This window comes from Cervus canadensis, chromosome 24, assembly GCF_019320065.1.
Source record: "Cervus canadensis isolate Bull #8, Minnesota chromosome 24, ASM1932006v1, whole genome shotgun sequence".
NCBI classification, from domain to species: Eukaryota; Metazoa; Chordata; class Mammalia; order Artiodactyla; family Cervidae; genus Cervus; species Cervus canadensis.
In genome coordinates this window covers 7,388,656-7,411,536 of record NC_057409.1, presented here as the reverse complement: position 1 = coordinate 7,411,536, position 22,881 = coordinate 7,388,656, and the positions used below count along the sequence as shown (strand labels likewise).

The window sequence follows — 22,881 nt, the reverse complement described above, 5'->3', positions numbered from 1 at the left end:
TGCATCTCTCCCGACAACCACTGCGGGTCCAGGGATCGGCCAGTTTACAGAGAAGGAGACAGAACATGTGGCCAAGGGCCTGGGTTATGGCTGCACAGTAAGGAATGGACTCAAGCCCAGGACTCTGTAAAGAGAAGTCTGTGTTCTGGGATCAAACTTTTCCTGAAAAGTGGGTCTCTGGCTCTGCCTGGCAGACAGTTTTCTAGGCCTGCCAGGTCAATGCTGGGGCTGGTGGCGGTTGGGAGATGACACAGCCCCAACCTTGGGGAAACCTAAATCCTCTGATCTGTGGGAAATCCGAGGGGAAAGGATGTTTGGGGCCTCTGCAGCAGGCCCAGGTGGCCGAGTCAAGACCAAACAGTGAACGCCTAGGTCAGCAGGCTGTGGTGACAGGTGAGGCCAGGCAGGCAGGCAGGCTTCGGGTCCAGCTCTGCCCTCGGGGGACTCTGAGCAACCTCATTAACCCTGAGATCCAGTTTTCTAGTCCATAAAATGGGGAGAAAAACACCTGTGTTATAGGACTATTGAGGGAATCTGACAGGTGAAGAAACAAATTTTCACATCCTGAGGTCTGGGGAAGTCATTCTGGTTTATACACAGTTTAACTCAATTTTATGCTAACTAAAACAGCTTGTTACATTGTATGTCTGCTTTAATTATGAAAGAAAAGGGAACATTGGCCAGAAGTAAAGAATGTTTATGTTAAAATTAAATGCCTTCCTTTTTGCTGTCCCTTCAATGATTCCCTCCCCAGGTACCAAGGACAAACTGACTTGCTGAGTCCACGCTGATCTGTTTTTTTAACTTGAAAGAACATATCTTTGACTTGTTTAATGTTCTCTGCCCTGACAAGATAGAAAATTGTGCTGAAAACAGGCTTCTCCAGAGCAGGTCCTCAGAGTTATCTGAGAGGCTGAATTCTGGGCTACGGTCCATAGTTTGGCTCATATAAAACTCTCGGTTTATTTATTATTTTTGGTGACAGATAATATATTAAAAAGCATTTAACAAGGTGCCATGCATGGAGCAGGAACATACCAGTAGCTTTATCAAATACCTTCGATGTTTTCCTTGATTAGTCTACTCGTAGACCCAACCAGGATGTAACTGGAGCAGAGGACTGAGCTCTGGTTGGGGGTTTAGGAAATAAATTTCCCATTGTCTCTCATTTTTCTATCAGCTTCTATCAGCTGTGTGATACTGGGCAAAAACAAATAACTGCTTACAATTTTAACTTTTTTTTCTTACCATAACTGTTTTAAATGCTCAATGCAGTGATATGTAAAGACAAAAACAAAATAAAAACATAAAGCATAATTCCATCTCCCAGAGACAGCTATTGATGGAGCTTCTGTTTTCTGTCCAGTCTTTTACAGATAATGTACAGACCTACAGATACCTCTAAAAAATCAAGTGGTCATATTATACATGTAGTTTTAGACTTTACTCAGGATACAGTGGGGGAAAAAAAATACTTCCCTGGGAACTACATATTCCTGTGAGCATGGTGTTCAGTGCTGTGAGATACATCATGATTCCCGTGAACCCCGTCTTGCTGGGAATTCAGATTTTCGGTTTCTAGGACTCCATCCCTACACCCACCATCCCAGGTGGAAGGACCAGAATTTCTCGTACCATGTACAGGAGAAAAGGCCAGCTCACGAGGTGCCTGATGATGTTATCGCCTGTCATCTTCTCATGACTGTTGGGTGCGAATGTCACCAGCAAGTAGGTACCCACGATGGCCAGACCGCAGCCAACGAAGGATAAGATGTAGCGCCCTGCGGGGAGAAGGAAGTGTCACATGGCTCACTGTAGGCATTGGCCAGGCCAGCACGTGCCTCTGGGGCAACACATGAGGACCTGCTGTTGTTTGAATTTTCGCTTTTTCTTTTCTTTAAAAAAGAAAAAAAAAAGAATATCTCCCTGAATGTCATTTAAAAAAATAACATTTAACATTAAAAAAAAATTTTTAATGAGGTATAGCATGCATAACAAAAAAGTGCTTGATGAATTTTTACAAAGTGAACTCATCCGTGTTACCAGCACCCAGGTAGAGAAAGGGAACATTAGCAGGACCCCCAAACCCTCACTCGTGTCCCCTTCCCATCAGTAGACTCCACCCCCAGGGTAACACTTTGACTTCTACCAGCACTGACTGTTTTCCTGGGTTTGTACCTCATATTGATGGAATCATACACGGTTTTCTCGCGTCTGTGTTCACGCGAGATTATGTTTGTGAGAGTCTTCTGCATCTTGGCCTGTGGTGACACTTTCTTCATTCTCACTGCTGTATGGCAATCTACGTGTGAACGGGACACAATTTACCATTTCTCCCGTGGATGGGCATTTAAGTAGCCTCTAGTCTTGGGTTATAACAAATCATGTTGCCAGGAACGTTCCTGTGCATGTCATTTGGAAAACAAATGCATGTACTTCTGTTGGGTATAAAGCTAAGAGTGGAATTCCTGGGTCACAGGACACGCAGATGTTCAGTTGAGTAGTTGCTGTCATATGCTTTTCCAAAGTAGCTGTACCCCAACTTCCACTCCCACCAGGAGAGTATGAGTAAAACTGCATATTTTTTTCTTCTTCATTGTAGCTGTTTTGGTATTGTGCTCTGATTTAATGTGCATTTTACAAGGAACATTCTAAAGCTAGATAGGCGAGATTTAAAAAAAAAAACATATATATATAAAACCCTCAAAAGCAAACCTTCAGACCCTCTGTTTTCCAAATGACAGGCATAGGAATCTTCATGGCAACATGATTTGTTATAATCCAAGACTGGAGACTACTTAAATGCCCGTCAACAGTAGGAATGATAAACTGTGTCCTATTCACATGTAGACCAACATACAGCAGTGAGACCGAGGGAAGTACCACCACAGGCCAAGATACAGAAGAATCTCACAAACATAATCTTGTGTGAACACAGACAATTTAAAAAACTGTCTAATCCCCTCCCAGTTGGCTATTTAAACTACTCCCAAGGGAACTATCTAAATACTATCAACACTACTCCACAGACTTGTCAGAGACTGTTGGTGGCCCAGGAGGCATGCTCCTGGGTGAAGGTCCAGAGTCTCCTGACTCTTCCCCAGGGTCCTGTCACACTCCAGTTGAACCCTGTGGGGTTGCTGAAAAGCTTCTGAGGTTGAGGGAGCCCAGCCTCAGGCAAGCTGAAAAGGGCTATGACTTCTAAGCTGCACATCTGGTGACTGCAGGCCTCTGGATTTTCCTGTGATAGAATTAACTATACCAGCTCCATTCTACCATCTCTAGGAAACGTGATACCACATTAAATGTCCTTTATTTTCATTCTAGGCTTCAAAAGGTGTTAAAAAAAAACCTAGTTGTTAAATTGCTCAGCAAATGAAGGAACCATGGTTAAACTCAACAGGGTAAGTTCTGTGCAAGCCTATTTCTTTAAGTTCTCTGCAGGCAGGGACAGGTCTTACTCATCAACATGCCTGCATTGTTCAGCAGAGGACTAGCACTGGGTGAGTGAATGCTGAATTTAATGGAACTTTAAGCAGGGCGGCCACACACAATTGTGCAGGTTGCTCACTGCACAAGGGCAGTGAGGAGGGCTAAAATCTAGCCCAAGCTCTGCTCACCAAGGCAGGTGCCCACAGAACCACAGATGGTCAGAGGGGCATCTTTTTCCAATTCACATAGGGTGTGCCGCTCATTCCAGGACCACCTAGAATGACCCTGGAAGGGACATAAACCTCTACACTGGTCTCTGAATCAGCCCAGCCCTACCCCTCTCCTTTGCAGAGTTACTACAAATCATTCTGAGTCTTTGAGGCATGGTTTATTTGCTGAACAGTTCAGTTCAGTTCAGTCGCTCAGTTGTGTCCAACTCTTTGCGACCCCATGGACTGCAGCACGCCAGGCCTCCCTGTCCATCACCAACTCCCGGAGTTGACTCAAACTCATGTCCATTGAGTCAGTGATACCATCCAACCAGCTCATCCTCCATCGTCCCCTTCTCCTCCCGCCTTCAATCTTTCCCAGCATCAGGGTCTTTACTAATGAGTCAGTTCTTCCTATCAGTTGGCCAAAGTATTGGAGTTTCAGCTTCAGCATCAGTCCTTCCAATGAACACCCAGGACTGATCTGCTTTAGGATGGACTGGTTGGATCTCCTTGTAGTCCAAGGGACCCTCAAGAGTCTTCTCCAACACCACAGTTCAAAAGCATCAATTCTTCTGCGCTCAGCTTTCTTTATAGTCCAACTCTCACATCCATACATGACTACTGGAAAACCATAGCCTTGACTAGACTTGCTGAATAGTAGTTCTGCTTTTTCCAGTGTAAGATTCTTTTCTTTTTCTACTTCCTGCTCCCATCTTACTCTTACTCTTCACCAGTGATTCAGAACAGTGCTTCCCAAACCTGGCTGTGTGTCTTTGGCATCTTGCAAGCTTCTTCTCCCTAATCTTTTGTATTCAGAAACTTTCAGACACACAGAAAAGTTGAAAGAGTTGTATAGCAAGCACCCATAGTCCCACACCAAGATTCTAAATTGACATTTTCTTATACTTGCTTTATCGGCTATCGATCCATTTTCTTCATCCCTCCACTCATTCTTCAAGCCAGGTTATTTTCGGATATATTTCAAAGCAAGTTGCAGACAAATATACTTCATCCTGGGGAGCTTTGTAAGAAAGCAAATGCCCAGGGCCCTCAGCCCAGATTCAAAGTCTCTGGGAATACAGCCTGGATCCACCATTATGTCACTTCTTAGCGTGGCTTGTAAGGTCCTACATCATCCAGTATGGATGCCTCATGCCTCCTTGCGCTCATGTCCTCCTTCCTCCTGTACTCATCACCTTACAGCTATGCCGGCCTTACTGATACCAGATGCACCAAACTTATTCCTGCCTCAGGGCCTTTGCACCTGCTGCTTCCTCTGCATAGAACACTTTGCCCACAGACCTTTGCAATGGTAGTCTCCTCAGTATTACTTGGATCTGGGCCCCACCTCTTCAGAGGGTCTATCCCGGATCAGTCTAGGAAAAGCATCCCCATGTTCCCAGTGCCCCACCATAAAGCATTGTTTTCTCTGAAGCACTCACTAAGATCTAGAATTATCTTGTTGATTTAGTCATCTAGTTAACTTGTTTATTATACATAAACATGTATACAGATGTATACATATATATAGGGCTCCTCCAGTGACTCAGCGGTAAAGAATTGCTTGCAATGCAGGAACCTCAGGTTTGATCCCTGGGCTGGGAAGATCCCCTGGAGAAGGGCATGGCAACTCACTCCAGTATTCTTGCTTGGAGAATCCCATGGACCGAGGAGCCTGGCAGGCTACAGTCCATAGGGTCCAAGAGTCGGACACAACTGAAGCGACTCAGCATGTCTACACGTACACACATATATATAATATATACATTAGACTGTAACCTCCTTCTGTCCTACTGCTATATCCTCAGCACCCACGGCAGAGGGTGGAACTTAGTAGGTAACTTCTTCCCCACCCCTTGGGTTTCTATGTGGAGGAGCCTCCAGTGGACCCACACTTCTGCCTCTTGCCCCATTCATTGGTCCACATCTCTCAATTGAATGGAGATAATCTATGAAAAGAACTTGAACACTAGGGTTTTGTTCTTTTTTCTCCCTTCTCTGCCACAGGGTATGTACAGCAGTAATTCTGGATAAGTGTTCCATTCTGTAAACCTAAATATTTCCTTGGGAGACTGGCCCAAGGTCTAGCTGGGGGCTGGGGTGCACTGGAGGAGCACGTAAACAAGTTCATGTGGCTGCATGTTCTAATCTAACTTTTGTTAGTAACAAAGCATAACTTCTGACCTCCCATGTTTGGCTTCCTTGTTTAGTTCCCATTGCTTTAAAACTCAGGGAAAGAGGGCGCCTTTTATTGGGCCTACTAAAATCCCAACAATAGATGTTCAATAAATACTGATTATATGCAATGAATGAAAGCCCATTTTAAAAAGTCTCACAGGTGGTTCTGATGGATAGCCAGGTTTGGGAACCACTGATTAAAAATCCAGCCCTCAGTAGCCTGCTGAAGGTGGGATTTAGAACCACACGGAGGAGAAGGAGACAGATGATCTCTAGATTAGGAGGAGCTGGTTTTATGATGAAAAAAACAAAAAAAAAGGCACAAGAATAAAACTACAAACACGGGCTCAAACCAACGAACTTACTCAGGAAGTCTTTAGGTTTCCATTTTTCTTTGATGAATATGATTCCTATGATGGCGCTGGCTGTAAGGAAAGAATAGCAGAGGAAGAAGAAAACTGAAGCTACTGGTAGTAAAATGTGAGTCCCTTAGCCCACGCCCTCTGGGTCGGCTCATTTGCACTGGAGCTTGGTACTTCCTAAGCTCTCTCTCCTGCTCCCAAGAGCTCAGTCCCTTGTAATGTCCATCTTCAAAACAGAGGCTCCTCTCTGAGTCTCCCTGAGGATTTCCTACAAGGCCAGGAGCACCGGGGGTTGACTACCTGCTGTGTGACCGGCAACTCACACAGGTTCTTTCTGGCACGTTCACTCTTTGGGGTGGGCACTATTATGATTCCATGTGAAAAATGGGGGTACGGAGGCTGAGGGAGGGAAAGGAATCCCTCAAGACCATGCAGCTGGCAAGGAAAGGCTCAAACCTAGGACTGTTGGAGGCCAGGGCTCCTGCTCCTTTGTGGCAATGTCCACCTCTGATGTTTCCCCCTGGTTCTTTTCTCTTCCTGACCCTTTCAAGCTTGCAGATGTATTCAAACTTCCTTATGACTGTCCTAAAAGAGGAGGCTGGCATTGATTGTGAATAGCTCTGGATTACTGTCTCAGCTCTGCCTCTTCTGGCTGCATTTCCTGGGTAGGTCACGTCTCCTGAGAATTCATTCCCTAGTCACTGAAATCACGCACTGGATCCAGCCTGTACCAGTAGGCCAGACATTAATAGTGAGGAAACCATTAGTAGCTCAGAATCAGCCACAATGTGAGTATTTACATTCTATATTTATGCCAGAAACACTACAAATCAGATCTTCCTTTTCTTTCTCATTTTTCTGTCCCTTCCCTACCTCCTTCCACCTTCTCTCTTCTTTCATTTTCTCTCTAAGTTTGTTTATCAGTACATCACTGAAAATACCTACTTCTCCCTGGAGAAGGAAATAGCAACCCACTCCAGTATTCTTGCCTGGAAAATTCCTTGGACACAGGAGCCTGGCGAGCTATAGCCCATGGGGTTGCAAAAGAGTTGGATACAACTAAGCGACACAGAACACAGAGTTATAGGGGCAATTAAATGAGATAACACATGCAAATTATTTATCACACAGTTTGTGATCAATAACTGAGCTTTTACTATTATTAAAGCATCTGGAACAGTGACTAATATGTAATAGGTACCCAATAAATGGTGGTTATTATTTTAATATTTATTGTTTTGAATGTTATTTTTTGCTAAGTGACTAAGAATCTCTAAGAGCCCCGTGATTTCCAGGGGCTGATCCCTGAAGTTCCATCATTATAATTCAGTCTGTTTTTAAGAATTTGGTTATTTGATCCTTATTAAACTTTAAAGGCTAATATTTAAAGCACCTGTCATTCAGTCACATATTCCTCTTTGTGAATAAAGGTTCTGAGAGCCCTTTGGACAGATCAGCAATGGGCAGAGGACAAATCTATCAAAACCCTGTTGGGACTGAGCAACAACACAGGTGTGCAACGTGGGCCAGATGTAAGACAGTACGGAGAAGTCAAGACTATGGTAGACAACTTGCCTCAGTGAAAGGTACTCAAATGACATTCTGAAACAATATTGTGTGGGTAAGAACATGGCATGCCTGAGGATCTTGGTCATCTTGTAGGCTGCCTGTTTACCCACCCTGGTCAAGAAAGAGGGGCTTTCAATAAATAGGATGAGGGAAAGGAAATAAGTTTCCACTCCTTTGCCAACTCCTGGTAATTGGTAATGACTGCCTGAAGCCCTGAGGATCCAGGCTCGCTAGGAAGGAAGGCTATGGTTGATTAGTGATGTCTGTCTTGGGTACAAGAGGGGCCATAATTGCCAGGCATATGCCATCCCTGCTGGCCCTCTTAAGAGGGCCTCTTAATTCCGGGAGGATTAAGACTCAAAATATGATTTTCTCCTTTAAGAGCAGGGAACAGCTTCTCAGCACTGCAATCCTTGCCAGCCAGGTGAAAGGAAATATTTCAAAGCAAGTTCACTGTGCTTGCTCCTACGTACAAAAAACTATTGTCCACTAATCTACTAATATCTTTTATTTAAGAAAAAAAGAATTTTTTTCTAATTCTATTTTATTTGTGACCTCATGAACATCAAAACTCCTTTGTCTTCTAGATGGTTAAAATGTCTGAAACACTGGTTCAGTGATTATAGACATTACAGAAAAAATGGCAGATGAGAAAGTTGATGATGTTCTTAAAATGATATCGGTTGATGTAAAAAGATCAGCAAATAAGCTGAATGTGCATTTCTTACAGGGGCTTCTCTGCTGGCTCAGATGGAGTGGGATATCTGAATTCTATGAAAGCTTAGTTTATTTTCACAGTGTTAGGATGAACGGGTCAAGGTTAATCTTCCTTCTGCAGTAGAAACAAAAAGCAATTCTGATAAACGTTCTGAATCTTAAACAGATTCAGGAGGCAAATAGCCTGGTGTGCATCCCAGCCCTGCTCCTTACTAGCTGTGTGATTTGGGAAAAGTAGCTTCACCACCCTGTGCCTCAGTTTCCTCATCTGTAAAATAAGAATAATAACAGTGTTTCCCTCGAAAGGCCGCCAGGAGAATCAGTATCTGTAAAGTGCTTAGCGTAGGGGCTGCTATGTACGAAGCCCTTGGTAAGTGTTAGGTTTTATTAGCAAAGCAAAAGCTGGCTTGTTAAACAAGTCTTTTTGATCCTGGCAATGACACTGATCACAGAGGTGGGCAAGCCCCAGGGGAGGGGTGGGGCGGGAGCTGGGTCTTACCTATCACAGAGACAGCGCTGAGGGGCACGATCAGAGAGAGGGGAGCAAAGGCGTAGGAGGCAAACACGCCCAGCTCGCCCAGAAGCATCAGGAACAGGCCCAGCCACCATGTCTTCGTCTTGAAATAGGCCCGAGGGTCCTTGGAGCCTGCGAGGCGGATGTGGCAGTACTTCTAGAAGTCCAAGAAAGAACATGATTCGTCCAGGTCTCTGGGGAAAAGATGCTACAGCACACGAACCCTAAATCCACTCCCCCCCCCCTCTTAAAAATAACTTGGGGGAGATTGTCAGATTTTTCTGAGTCCTCCCTCAGAGAAGAGTAAACACTAACGTTCTAAATCTTAGATTGCTCTTCTGAGACAAGAGCTCTCAAACTGGCTGCGAGGCTTTACATTCTCTGGGAAGCTTTGAAAAAATACCCGTGCCTGGGCCTCATTCTCAGAGGGGAGGTGTGGGCAAGGCCTGGAAATGTGCATTTCTGATGCACATCACAGGCAATGGGCAGTCTGGGGTGAGAACCATGACCTAAGGACCCCCACTTTAGCCCGGCCCTCGGGCTGACCCTCTAACTGCAAGGCTCAGGAGTCCCCGTGTTCAGGGTGCCCACCTGGATACACTCCTTTCTGGAGAAATGCCGGCAGTCTGCTGGGCAGATTTGTGAGTGTTAGTGGATCTTCCCCTCCCTTGGGTGGACACTTGGCCCAAGCAGGGACAGTATTCCTGGTTCTGGAAATGTGGACTCGGGACACAGACCCTGAGGCAGTGACTAAGGAAAGCCCAAAAGGCATGCTGACTCAGACGGTTAAGTCTGCCACGTGGGTTGGATCATGGTGCAGGGTTGTGTAAAAGCAGATATTGAAGCAGAGGAGCTGGTCTGCAGAGGGAGGAGAGGGAGCCAGACAAGGAGCCAAGAGACCACGCAGCCTCAGAAACACACACGTGTGCACACGTGGAAGCAGAGTGTTCATGTGCCCGCTCTAGAGAGGCAGAGCAGCTTGCTCGCTGAAGCTGGGGGCAGCGTGAAGGGAAAAGGATTAGTCAGTGTGCTGTATTTGTCCTGCTTGCAGGTATCTAGTCTTTTTTTTTCTTTCTTTCTTTTTAAATTGTGGCATGTGGAATCTTTAGTAGTAACATGTGGGGTCTAGTTCCCTGACCAGGGACTGAACCCGGGCCCCCTGCATTGGGAGCATGGCATCTTAGCCACTGGACCCCCAGGGAGGTCTCAGGTGTCAAGTCTTAGGCTGGGCTTCCCAGAAGCAGTCCTTGAGACAAGGGCTAGGAAGCAGGGCATAGATTTGGGAGGTGATTCCAGGAAGCAAAATCAGGGAGGCGGAGAGCGAGACAGGCTAGGGAAGAAGGTGACTGAAGGGTGCGCTAGAGGGTGAGTTAGTGCTTAAGGCAACTGGGGCTCAGTTCCACTGAGGACCCTCTAAGAAACCCTGTGAACGCTCCTCAGAACCATCCACCGCAAGGACAGGGCGCTGGGGGTATTTATCCATTGACTCCCCACCCCTCTGGTTGGAGGCTGCCCCGGGGCATTAACCACCACCAGCAGCACCCGACAACCACAGCTGGTCGTCTCGCTGCAGCTGCAGCCAGTGGGGCTCGTCCCCACGGTGTTCCGAGCTCGCTCCAAGCCACAGCTGCCTGGGATCGCAACCAGGCCGAGGGCATGTGAGGCAGGGCGTCCACAGCAGCTGCTCCAGGGCACCCCACCCACCCCCAGGGACTTCTAAATAACAGAGAGCACTGTCTTCACAGTTGAGGGGTGACGGGGGATGAAGTGGGGGCACAGAACCAAGAGAGTATCCTGGAACAACCCACCAGGTACCGTCCCAGCCCCGGGATGGGGTAGGCGACATCGCACTGGGAGGAGGCAGACACGCCCGCGCCGGATAACCGGCTCTGGCTGCCTCTCTGCACCAGGCAGCGCTGGGGATGGGGACATACATACCTGGAGGTTCAGTGCAATGCTGACCACAAGGTGCCCGAAAATTGCCAAGAGAGCGCCGATCAAGTTTTCCTGTAAGGAAGGTTCACAGAAGCAGACACGAATGAGCTGGGCCTGAGCCAAGGGGTCCCAGGACACAAACTGTTTAACAGTTTGAACCCAACAGTTTGCTGTTCCGAAACAAAATCAGAAAAACAACCTTCATCACAAAACCGTGCCTCCCCAGACCCTCTACTGGGATTTTTCTGCCCGAGTTTAATCTGGCTGCCGTGCCAGTTTAGAGAACGTGGCCTGGAACTGGACACTACCAGAAAGCAGCATCTTTTGCCCACTGGCCCCAAGGGCCTGATAAGGCCTAAATCCCAGTCCCCTTACTATATTGACTTGGCATGGTCTGGCACAGAAGTCAAAGTTTACAAGAAAAACACAGGCAGGATACATTTGCCATCTAATTAATGGAGACTTCCTCTTCCCAGAGGGGTCTCAATGAGACTCTTTTAACTGGCAAAGTTGCTGAGGACACTTAATTAGTTAACTTATAAAATTAATCATTATTAATTTTACAATAATTATAATATTATATTATTTATTAATTATAAAGTTATTAATTATTTAATTTATAAAAATTTCATTTAAATCACCTTAAGAATGAGGTTCGGATTCCTTAGCATGATATTTTTTTAAAAAAACTTTATACAGTAATAACCAAATAGATATTCACTATAGAATAATTAGGAAATATAAATGAAAAGAACAATAATGCAAGAAGATAAAAAAAATCATAGATGGTTCCTGCAAATGTTTTTGTTTTTGTAAAAAAAGTTTTCTGTCCATAAATTTAGATGTCAATAGAAATGTTAATATATTTTATAGAAATAAGATGATAATTTGTTTTATATCCTGGCCCTTTACCTAAGATATTATAAAGGCACTCCCCAATGTGTGTGTGTGCTAAGTCACTTCAGTTGTGTCCAACTCTTTGCGACCCCATGGATTGTGACCCGCCAGGCTCCTCTGTCCATGGGATTCTCCAAGCAAGAATACTGGAGTGGGTTGCCATTCCCTCCTCCAGGGGATCTTCCCAGGGATTGAACACCCATCTCTTATGTCTCCTGTGTTAGCAGGTGGATTCTTTACCACTAGCACCTGCAAAGCCCCTGATTCTATGAGTTTGACTATTTAAGATACCCCATATAAGTAGAATCATGCAGTATCTGTTCTTCTGTAACTGGCTCATTGCCTCAGTCAATTTGGGCTGCCGTAACAAATATGACAGACTGAGTGGCCATTATTTCCCATAGATCTGGAGGCTAAGAGGTCCAGGATTAAGGTGCTGGCTGATTCTGTTTCTGGTGAAAGCCCTTTTCCTGGTTTGCAGAAGGATACCTTCTTGCTATGTCCTCACATGGTAGAGAAAGAGAACTCTGTCTTGTCTCTCTTATAATGGCACTAATCCCATTTATGAAAGCCCCATTCTCGTAATTGCCCCCCAAAGTCCCCATCTCCAAATACCATCACATTGGGAATTAGGACTTCCACAAATGAATTAGGGTGGGAGGACAAGAGGCACATTCAGTCTAGCACTTATTTCACTTTGCATAATGTCCTCAAGGTTAACCCATGTGGTGGCATATTACAGGATTTCCTCCTTCTTAAAGGCTGGGTAATATTCCACTGTGGGCTTCCCTGGTGGCTCAGTAGTAAAGAATCTGCCTGCCAATGCAGGAGATCCAGGTTTGATCCCCAGGTCGGGAAGATCCCCTGGAGGATGAAATGGCAACCTAATCCAGTATTCTTGCCTGAGAAAAACCAAGGACAGAGGAGTCTGATGGGCTACAGTCCACGGAGTTGCAAAGAGTCAGACACAACTTAGCAGCTAAACAACAACATTCCACATTTCATTGTAGTATATACCACATTTTCTTTCTTCATTTATCAGTGGACATTTGTTCCCACATCGTGACTGCTGCCAACAGTGCTGCAATCAACAACAGGGCACCAATATCGCTTTGAAATCTTGATTTCAGTTCTTCTGGATCCTGTCCATTTTGACCCATAGAATTGTGAGCAGTGAAACGGTTGTTGTTTTTAGCTACTTAGGTTGTTTGTTATATAGCAACAGCCAACTGATGAGCTTCCTTGGTGGACCAAGGCCCCTTAACGATCCAATAGTTTTGGGCTGGGACTCAAGACGTGACTCTATTCCAGATGTTTACAAGTGGGTGGTTTTGATCTTCCATTTGATCTGAGTATGGATCACTCTACTGTTTGGGGGTTTCCCACTTTTTTTGCTCAGTTAAGGTGTTTTAATGTCTTCCCATCTTAATGTCTGTCTCTAAAAGTCTTTTAAGGCCATTCTATGAACTCAGCATATCTTTCTTTAACTTGTCACTACCTTTTTTATTGAGACAAAACTCAAAAACCATAAAAGTCAGCATTTTGACCTTTTCAAAGTGTTTTGTTTTTAGTATATTCACAATGTTGTTACAAGTAATGTCATTGAAAACGGTGGAATAAAAGAACTCCAGGGAACTAGCCCTCCAGAAAAACCATGAATGAACTCATAAACACTGTCTGAATCAATTTTTATAGAACTCTGGAGTCTAGTTAAAAACTTATAACAAGCAGGGGAAGGCCTGGTGAAGAAAGAAGCATCTGCTTTATGGGCAGAGAGCACTGTAGCATTTTAAATCACCTGCCAACTATCCCTTAAACTACAGACTATGGTCGTCATGAGGACTGAGGGAGCAATAAGGACTTTATTTTTTAGAAACTGTGGTTGTGGATTCTGACCTGCCTGGCACAAAGGCTTGCCTTTGTTTTGCCCGACTTGGAGGGGTTCCAGGGTTGGTGGGAAGCTTCCAGGATGTTTTTGTCAAAAACACTTAAAGGCACAAGTATTGGCTGCAGCAGCCTGGGCAAGGGATATCACTGGGATGAACAATAGACAGAAGGAAAAGACTGGGCAGAAAGAGGCCAGGAAAGAAGATATAGGGGGACAAGGTGAGTCGGGAAGGGCTTTTAAAAGCTCCCAAGGATCCTGGGGAAGCAAGAAGACAATTCACATACACAGGGCTGGATGTGTGCTCCATAAAACACTTGAGAGATGCTAAGCCTTCACCTCTGGCAGCCTTCAGGCAGAGGAGACGCAGCAAGAATTCAGACAGAGTTGTAAACAGACTGGTAAACCTTGGAGTAATGCCCAGTAGAGCCAGTCTGCAGAGCCTGGGCGAGTTTTGTCTTGTTTTGTTTTTGCTCTAGGCATTCAAGGAACTCTATTGAAACACAAACTGACTACCAAGCTAACAGACACAGACATGGGTGAGCCACACACAACAGAAAATACAGACTTTACCAAAAAAAGTTGAGAAAAATCACTAACCAAGCAAACAGTAACAAATCACAACAAACAGAGGGTACAGAGGTGGGGTGGATCTGATTTCCAGAGTTGCCATATAATCTTTTTTTGTTTGGCCGCCCTGCACAGCTTGTGGGATATTAGTTCCCTGACCAGGGATTGAACCTGGGCCCTCAGCATTGACAGCACCAAGTCCCTAACCACTGGACTTCTAGGCAAAGTTGCCACATAACCCCAAAAATGTCCAGTTTTCATCAAATCGTGCCTTACTGATAACTAAATCCAGAACATTTCCATCACCCCCCAAAGAAACCCCAAACCCATTAGCATTTATTCCCCATTTCCCCTCCCCTGATTTTCTGGGAACCACTAGTCTATTAGCTGTCTCTATGGATTTGCCTATTTTGGACATAAATGGAACCTTGCCATATGTGGTCTTTTGTGACTGGCTTCTTTCACCTAGAATAATGTTTTTAGGGTTCATATAACAAAATCAGCAATTCATTCCTTCTCATGGCCAAGTAATATTCCACTATATGGATATACCACATTTTGTTTATCTGTTCTTCAATTACATTTGAATTATTTCCACTTTTTATCTATTATGATTGTTGTTATGAACACTTGTGTACACTATGCGTATATATATATATATGTATATATAAGTGTGTATGTGTGTTTTCAATTTTCTTGGGATTATTCTAGTAGGAGTGGGATTGCTCAGTCATATTGCTCAGTAAACTCTACGTTTTACTTTTGAGGAACTGCCAAGCTGTTTTCTATAGTGGTTACACCAATCTACATTCCCACCAAACAAGGATTCTAATTTCCCTACATCATTGCTAACACTTACTATTTTCCTTTAAAAAAATTATGATAGCCATACTAAAGAGTAAGAAAGGGTACCTAATTGTGGTTTTGATTTGCATTTCCCTAATGACTTATGATGTTGAGTACCTTTCCAGCTATATATTGGCCATTATTTTATCTTCTTTGGAGAACTGTTTATTCAAATTTTGGCCTATTTTTTAAAATTCACAGGTAATAAAATGAACTATTAATCATCTTAAAATATATAATTCAGTAGCATTTAGTATATTTTCAATGTTGTGCAACCCTTTGCCTATTTTAAAATTTTTATTATTTAGTTGTAAGATTTCTTTGTATATTTGTTAAAAGATTTTTATTATTTTTATTATCTTTTTATTATTGAGTTGTAACATTTCTTTATATCAGTTCAGTTCAATTGCTCAGTAGTGTCTGACTCTTTGCGACCCCATGGACTGCAGCACGCCAGGCCTCCCTGTCCATCACGAACTCCCAGGGCTTAGTCAAACTCATGTCCATTGAGTTGGTGATGCCATCCAACCACCTCATTCTCTGTTGTCCCCTTCTCCTCCTGCCTTCAATCTTTCCCAGCATCAGGGTCTTTTCCAAGGAGTCGGTTCTTTGCATCAGGTGGCCAAAGTATTGGAGTTTCAGCTTCAGCATCAGACCTTTTTTGGAGCTAGGGACCAGTTTTGTGGAAGAGAATCTTTCCAAGGATGGGGGAAGGGGAGAGAAGTGGTTCAGATGGTAATACAAGCGATGGGAATGATGGGGAGCAGCAGATGAAGCTCTGCTTGCTTGCCCTTGCTCACCTCCTGCTGTGGGGCCTGGTTCCTAACAGGACATGGACAGGTACTGGTTCACTGACAAGAGGGTGGGGACCTCTGCTTTATATGACTGCAACCTTTTATTTGACACTTGTTTTGTAGCCTAACATATGCTCTATCCCAGAGACTGTTCCATGTGCATTTGAGAAGAATGTGTATTTTACTACTGTTGAGTGGAGCGTTCTATAGATGCCTGTTTGCTCTAATTGGTTAATGGTATTGTTCAAGTCTTCTATTTCCTTGCTGATCTTCTGTCCAGTTGTTCTACCCATTATTAAAAACGTGGTAATAAAGTGTCCAACTATTACTGTTGAACTATTTCTTCCTTCAATTCTGTCAATTTTTCTTTCATATATTTTAAGGCTCTGTTAGGTGCATATATTTTACAACTGCTATATCTTCTTATAGATTGACTTTTTTATCATTATATAATGTCCTTCTTAGTTTCTTACAACAATTTTTGTCTTAAAGTCTATTCTGTCCAGTGTTAATATACCCACTCAAACTCTCTTTTGGTTACTGTGAATGGAATATCTTTTCCCATCTTTTTACCGTCAACCTATTTGTGTCTTTAAATCTAAAGGACATCTTATAGATAGAATATATTTGGGTCATATTTTTTAAACAAATCATTTCTGCCAATCTTGTCTTTTAATTGGGCAGAGTTTAATCCATTTACATTTAATATTATTACTGATAAGAAGGACTTCTGCCATTTCTTTATTATTCCCCCTGTATGTCTTATGTCTCTTCTTATTCCTCAATTTCTCCATTACTGTCTCCTTTCATGTCAAATAGACATATTTTCTAAAGTACCATTTTAATTCCTTTTTACTACATATTTTTGAGTTGTCTTCCTAGTGATTATACCAGTGATTATAATTACCATCTTAATTTCAGTAGTACATAAAACTTTGATCCTATATTGCTCCATCTCTCCCTTCTCCCCTTATGTTGCAAATTTCTTCATTATCTTTTGCATTTCTTTCATTCAAAAAGATATTGTATTGGATTCTCCATATCTCACTTATCTTTGCTGATACTCAATTTATGTTTCCTGAATAAATAGCCTAATCTGAGCACAAATAAATGGAAATAATGGAAGAATGTGACACATGCCATAAAAGAAGGGGTGGAATTTTAAAGGAGGAACTCATTCTGGTCACAAGAAAGTATCTGGCTCAATGTCATGTGGCAGATGCAGTGGAAGGCCATAATCAAGATGCAGGGTCTTGGATTTTTACATGGCTGAGTTCTTTTCACATGGCTGGCCAGCTCTTCTACTAGAAATAGCTCAGTCTTTGTAAACTGACAGACCAGGCTTGTTTACATGAGAAATAATGATGACAACGATAATGATAAACAACATTTATTGAGCATTTACTACATGCCAAATACTGTTTTAAGTACCTTATACATATGACCTCATTTAATCCTCATAATAACTACATAAGGTAGGTACTGTTATTTTACAGTTAACAACAAACTGTGGAAAATGTAAAGAGATGGGAATACCAGACTACCTGACCTGCCTCCTGAGAAATCTGTACGCAAGTCAAGAAACAACAGTTAGAACTGGACATGGAACAATAGACTCGTTCCAAATTGAGAAAGGAGTACGTCAAGGCTGCTTATTTAACTTATATGCATAAAACTTCATGAGAAATGTTGGACTGGATGAAGCACAAGCTGGAATCAAGATTGCTGGGAGAAATATCAATAACCTCAGATATGAAGATGACACCACCTTTATGGCAGAAAGTGAAGAACTACTCAAGGGCCTCTTGATGAAAGTGAAAGAAGAGAGTGAAAAAATTGGCCTAAACCTCAACACTCAGAAAACTAAGATCATGGCATCTGGTCCCATCACTTCATGGCAAATAGATGGAGAAACAATGGAAACAGTGACAGACTTTATTTTTTTGGGCTCCAAAATCACTGCAGATGGTGACTGCAGCCATGAAATTAAAAGACATTTGCTCCTTGGAAAAAAAGTTATGATCAACCTAGACAGCATATTAAAAAGCAGAGATATAACTTTGCCAACAAAGGTCTGTCAAGGCTTTGGTTTTTCCAGTCATCATGTATGGATGTGAGAGTTGGACTATAAAGAAAGCTGAGTGTCAGTGAATTGATGCTTTTGAACTGTGGTGTTAGAGAGGACTCTTTAGAGTCGTTGGACTGCAAGGAGACCCAGTCAGTCCATCCTAAAGGAAATCAGCCCTGAATATTCATTGGAAGGACAGATACTGCCACCTGATGTGAAGAACTGACTCATTTGAAAAGCCCCTGATGCTGGGAAAGATTGAAGACAGGAGGAAAAGGGGAAGACAGAGGATGAGATGGTTGGATGGCAGTGCCAACGCAATGGACATGAGTTTGAGTAAACTCCGGGAGTTGGTTGTGGACAGGGAGGCCTGGCGTGCTGCAGTCCATGGGGTTGCGAAGAGTTGGACACAACTGAGTGACTGAACTGAACTGAAGGAAACTGAGGAACAGAGGGTATGAGGAAGCTGGTAAGTTGATGAAGCAGAACTGGAACCTGGGTAGTCTAGTCTGACATTAGAGCCCATGCTCCCAACTGTTAGGTCAAACTATCTAATATATAAAGCTCTGGAACAATGCCTGACACAGGATAGGTATTTGGTAATTAGTAGCTATTATCAAGGACTGGGGAATCAGTTCTTGACTCAAAGGCTCCTTAGGCTAGTGCAGAATACAGACATTTTACAGAGAAGGGAAGAATAGCATTCCAGACACTTCTTCACTTAATCCGTGCCTAGTGTATGCCATGTACTGTCCCTGTCCTCAGGTCACACATATTAAACACCTGATTATTATTAATCACACTTCAGTTAGAGCTACCTAGAGAAGCACAGAGGCCTGATTTAGTGCGTGAGAGACACAGGGTTAAGGGAAGTCACGGAAGCCCCTCTGAAGAACAGTCTCACAAGGAGATCTGAAGATCTAGACTGGTGGCGGTGAGGTGGAGAAAGCCTTTCTACATCCTGTGGGAAGCCCGTATGGTGGCAATGAGCATGGCACCTTTGAGGGATGGAAAGCAGGTGATGTGGAGGGCTATGATCCGGGGGGAATGGGCTCAAAGGCACTGAGATGTAAAGGGGGACGTGTGTGTGAGCCTGAGGACCAATGAGGGTTCCTATGTAGCCGGGACTATCTTCTAGCAAGGACAGAAGAAAACTGAGGGTAGAGGGATACGGCTTAAGGGGTGGGCTGACCGGATTGGGAGGGGGCTTTTCTATCTCATACACTTTGGTTTGGGGCTTGGAGATAATAGGGAGACTCTGAGTCATTACAACTGTTTCTAAAAGAGAAATCAGGATGGCAAGGTTTAGAAGGCCATACCCTTCAGACTGGGGGCCCTAGAGGCCTTCTTATACAAAGGTTTTGCTGATACTGATCATTGTAAGGGAGTCGGCCACCAGATCCTCATTTCCATCCAGGCTTTTTGCTGGCTTCCTATAGCTTCCCTTTCTCACTTTTCTCAATAGCTTCTTCCCAGTTTAACAAAGAAAGGCCTGTCTCTCACTCACGTAGAATCTGACGCTGGTACACTGACCCAAGTTGTAAAACCACTAAGAAACCAAGGGGAATTCTGAAATTTTGTTTCCTGGGAGATTTATTTAGTGATAAATGCCAATTCTTGGAATTGTTTCCTCTTCCTCTCTCATACATATTTCTGTGAAGGTATGACAGACATTAGAATAGGATACTCTGGCCCTTGTTAGGCTATTTGAAATCAAAGAGTTTGATTTAACTGATGTTTGGACAATAAAGACTAGCTTTGTTAACTAGGATATATCCATGGTTCTAAGTTTTGACAAAAAAAATATATTCAGGCAAAGTATAAAGTATTTATAATTAAAATACATGTACTAATATTTATAGTAAATATTTGAACTATATTCTATAGTTAAAATATATATTGTTGGTGCTCAGTTGCTAAGTTGTGTCCAACTCTTTGTGATCTCATGGACTGTTGCCTGCCAGGCTCCTCTGTCTACGGGTTTCTCCAGGCAAGAATACCAAAGTGGGTTGCTGTTTCCTTCTCCAGGGAATCTTGCCAGACCAGGGATCGAACCTGCATCTCCTGCATCAGCAGGTGAATTCTTTACCACTGAGACACTAGAGAAGTCCATATAATTAAAATACATGTGTGAATATGTTTTACAATACAGTAAGGGCAAAGGTATAGTTAAATTAACAATATTTCAAATTTCCCCAATCTTTTCTGAATAGATCAGATTAACGCAAGGTGCCCTAAATGAAAAAAGTTACTAGCATATTGATAGTGCTTTTTTGGTAAACTTCATGGAAACTGTAAAAGCAAAAACAAACCCCTTTTTAAATTAAGTGTGTCTAGTATGTCGTTCTGGAGAAGGAAATGGCAACCCACTCCAGTGTTCTTGCCTGGAGAATCCCAGGGACGGGGGAGCCTGCTGGGCTGCCGTCTATGGGGTCGCACAGAGTCGGACACGACTGAAGCGACTTAGCAGCAGCAGCAGCAGTATGTCGTTGTGAACACAAATGAATGAGGCCCTAAACATATTGTTAACTGATAGGTCAATAAAAAGAGTTTATCACTACCTGATTTTTAGCACAAAATTCGGAAGGAGTTGAAAGAATTCAGTGATTCACTACACTTCTTCCATTCCGGGTATGTACAGAAGCTCTTCTAGCCATGATAACCAAAGCTTGCAACAGAATGGATGCTAAATTCTATCTCATTCTACCAGTTAGTAATATGCATCTTAAATATTGAAAATAAAGTCCTGTTTTTCTCATTCAGATATATTTTTCTAAACAATGTTATTTTTTGCTCGAAAATGATGATAAAATTTATACTGCATTAATAAATTGCTTTTATTCAATTATATAAAGAATTCTGTATTGAATCAAAACCTATGAACCTTATGTCAAAGGAAAATTTTTTAAACGAAATTTGGTTACATACTCTACACTCTTTCTTGTAGAGAGGTATGATAGGTTATCTCCATAAAAATTTTAAGTGTTAAAAGACAGACACATGTAAACAAAGAAGAACAAAGAGTGTTTTTGCTCACCACCCAATTCTACAAGGATTAAGCTTCAATCTGCTACAGTTGCTGATCAACATTAAGCCAACAATAGGATGTGCTGTGTTTGGACAAACAGGCCCCTTAGAGAGTTAAATGCATACCTCAGAAAAAAATTCAATGAACCCAGATTCTTGCATCTTCCCACACATAAAAATAAAAAGCACTAAAATCATTAATTTGAGATTTTTTGTGACTAGCAGTAATCTTTTACCCAGATGTATACTTTACTGCATGTGTTTCCTAGTAAAAAAATCACATATAAACTGGTTACTCCCCCTACCTCTTCAGAAGAGCTTTCTCAGGGCTACTGAGAAGCTGTGTCCTGGGCTATAGTCCTCAGGAAGGTCTCTGAATAAAACTTAAACTCACAACTCTTGCACTGTGAATTTTTAAGTTGACACACATTTTGGGGATAATATTCTGTGGGGGAAATGGAAGGGAAATACAAATTCAGGGAGGAAAAGGAAAGATGTAAAATTTCCAACTGTTAAAGAAGAGTTTTTTCAGAAGACTGATGGTAGGTATCAAGTGGTCTTTATATTTTGGGGGATTTAGTTAAGCATATATAAGAGTTTTTTTAAAAAAAAACAATAGAATTTAAATGCACCAGGAACTATATGCTTTGCAGATATTTAAATTTGTAATGGAAAGGGTTTACGTTTTAGATGTCTACTAAAGGAAAGTGTGAGAAAATACATTGTTTCCTTGGAGGGTCAAGTTTGAGGACTTCAAAGGAAGTCCTTCAGTCTGTGTTTGGCTCTTAGGATTGAAAGCAAGAAACTTAACTTCATAAGAGGCAAAGATCTTGGGGCCAGACAGGTAGTCTAAAAACTCAGTTTACCTATGCTAATGAGCAAATTGTTATAAACGGGCAGTAATTTTGCAGGAACTGCCTTGGGCAGGTAGGAGATTGGTTCCTGCTCCAACAACATCTCAAAGCTGCTTTATCTAAACCTTAGTGGGGGACAGAGGAGAGCCGAAACAGGCTGCAGGAGTTGTGCAGAAACCGAGACCTGGGTGGGGCTGTTCAGAGGGCAGGTGTGGGCCACACACTTGCAGGCTCAGGGTAGGCAGGATGGGGGGATCTGCGTCACGGAGCCTCGGTTCCTCTCTGCTCTGCTGGGTGGGAAGGTGGTGCTCCTCTGCCAGAGCTGGTGCAGAAACTTCTTGAGATTGTTTGGAAGAAACACTTAACACAGTAACTTAGAATTAGGGTGAACCATATGAAATGGCTGATATCCAACCAGTTTTGACCTACAAAGGTGGAAGATTCATATGGTTCGACCTATAACTGGTAGTCACTATATTATTTTTACCAGGGAGACCAAGCCGTTCTCTGAAAAGACTAAGTCTACATGGATGTTGGAGAATGTGCTATGAAATGTGACACAAAATGGAGTCATTTAAGTCAAGGGGTTTTAAAATGGGGCTGCGAGGCCATTAAGGAGATGGACCTTACATACATCCTCACGGGATGCAACCATGACCTTCTGAACCAGGCCGAACCACAAATGTACCAAGGACTCTGCAAGCCCATGTGCAACTTGTCACAGTAAGGACTTCCCCTCTAGTGATGGCCTTAGAGCTCAATCATGCTTAGCCACAGCTAGCTTCTGTCTCTAACTCAAATGAAAATCCCTTGTAACGCAAGCCTCCCTTCACCTTTAAAAGCCCTTGACTTTTACTGTTTGAATTGATACTTGAATCTGTGTGCCCTGGACTGCAGTTCTTGAATTCCAAATGAACTCTTTTTGCTTGATTATTTCTCCCTAGGTTTATTTAGGTTGACAGTGTTGTTAACAACTTGCCAAGGCACAGTAAAGAGATGAAGAGGGGACATAAGCGGCTGT

General features: G+C 43.0%; 1 protein-coding gene across 1 annotated transcript in view; it reads right to left on the bottom strand.

Moving 5' to 3' along the window:
* The window catches only part of NIPAL3 (NIPA like domain containing 3), a 52,350-nt gene that overhangs the window by 19,108 nt on the left and 10,361 nt on the right, over positions 1–22,881 (bottom strand). Inside the window, exons 3-6 of the mRNA XM_043445056.1 lie at positions 10,923–10,991; positions 8,970–9,141; positions 6,188–6,247; positions 1,636–1,781 (exon numbers count right to left, since the gene is read on the bottom strand). Coding sequence (XP_043300991.1) covers positions 1,636–1,781; positions 6,188–6,247; positions 8,970–9,141; positions 10,923–10,991 — 447 coding nt within the window. The remainder of the gene's footprint in view (positions 1–1,635; positions 1,782–6,187; positions 6,248–8,969; positions 9,142–10,922; positions 10,992–22,881) is intronic.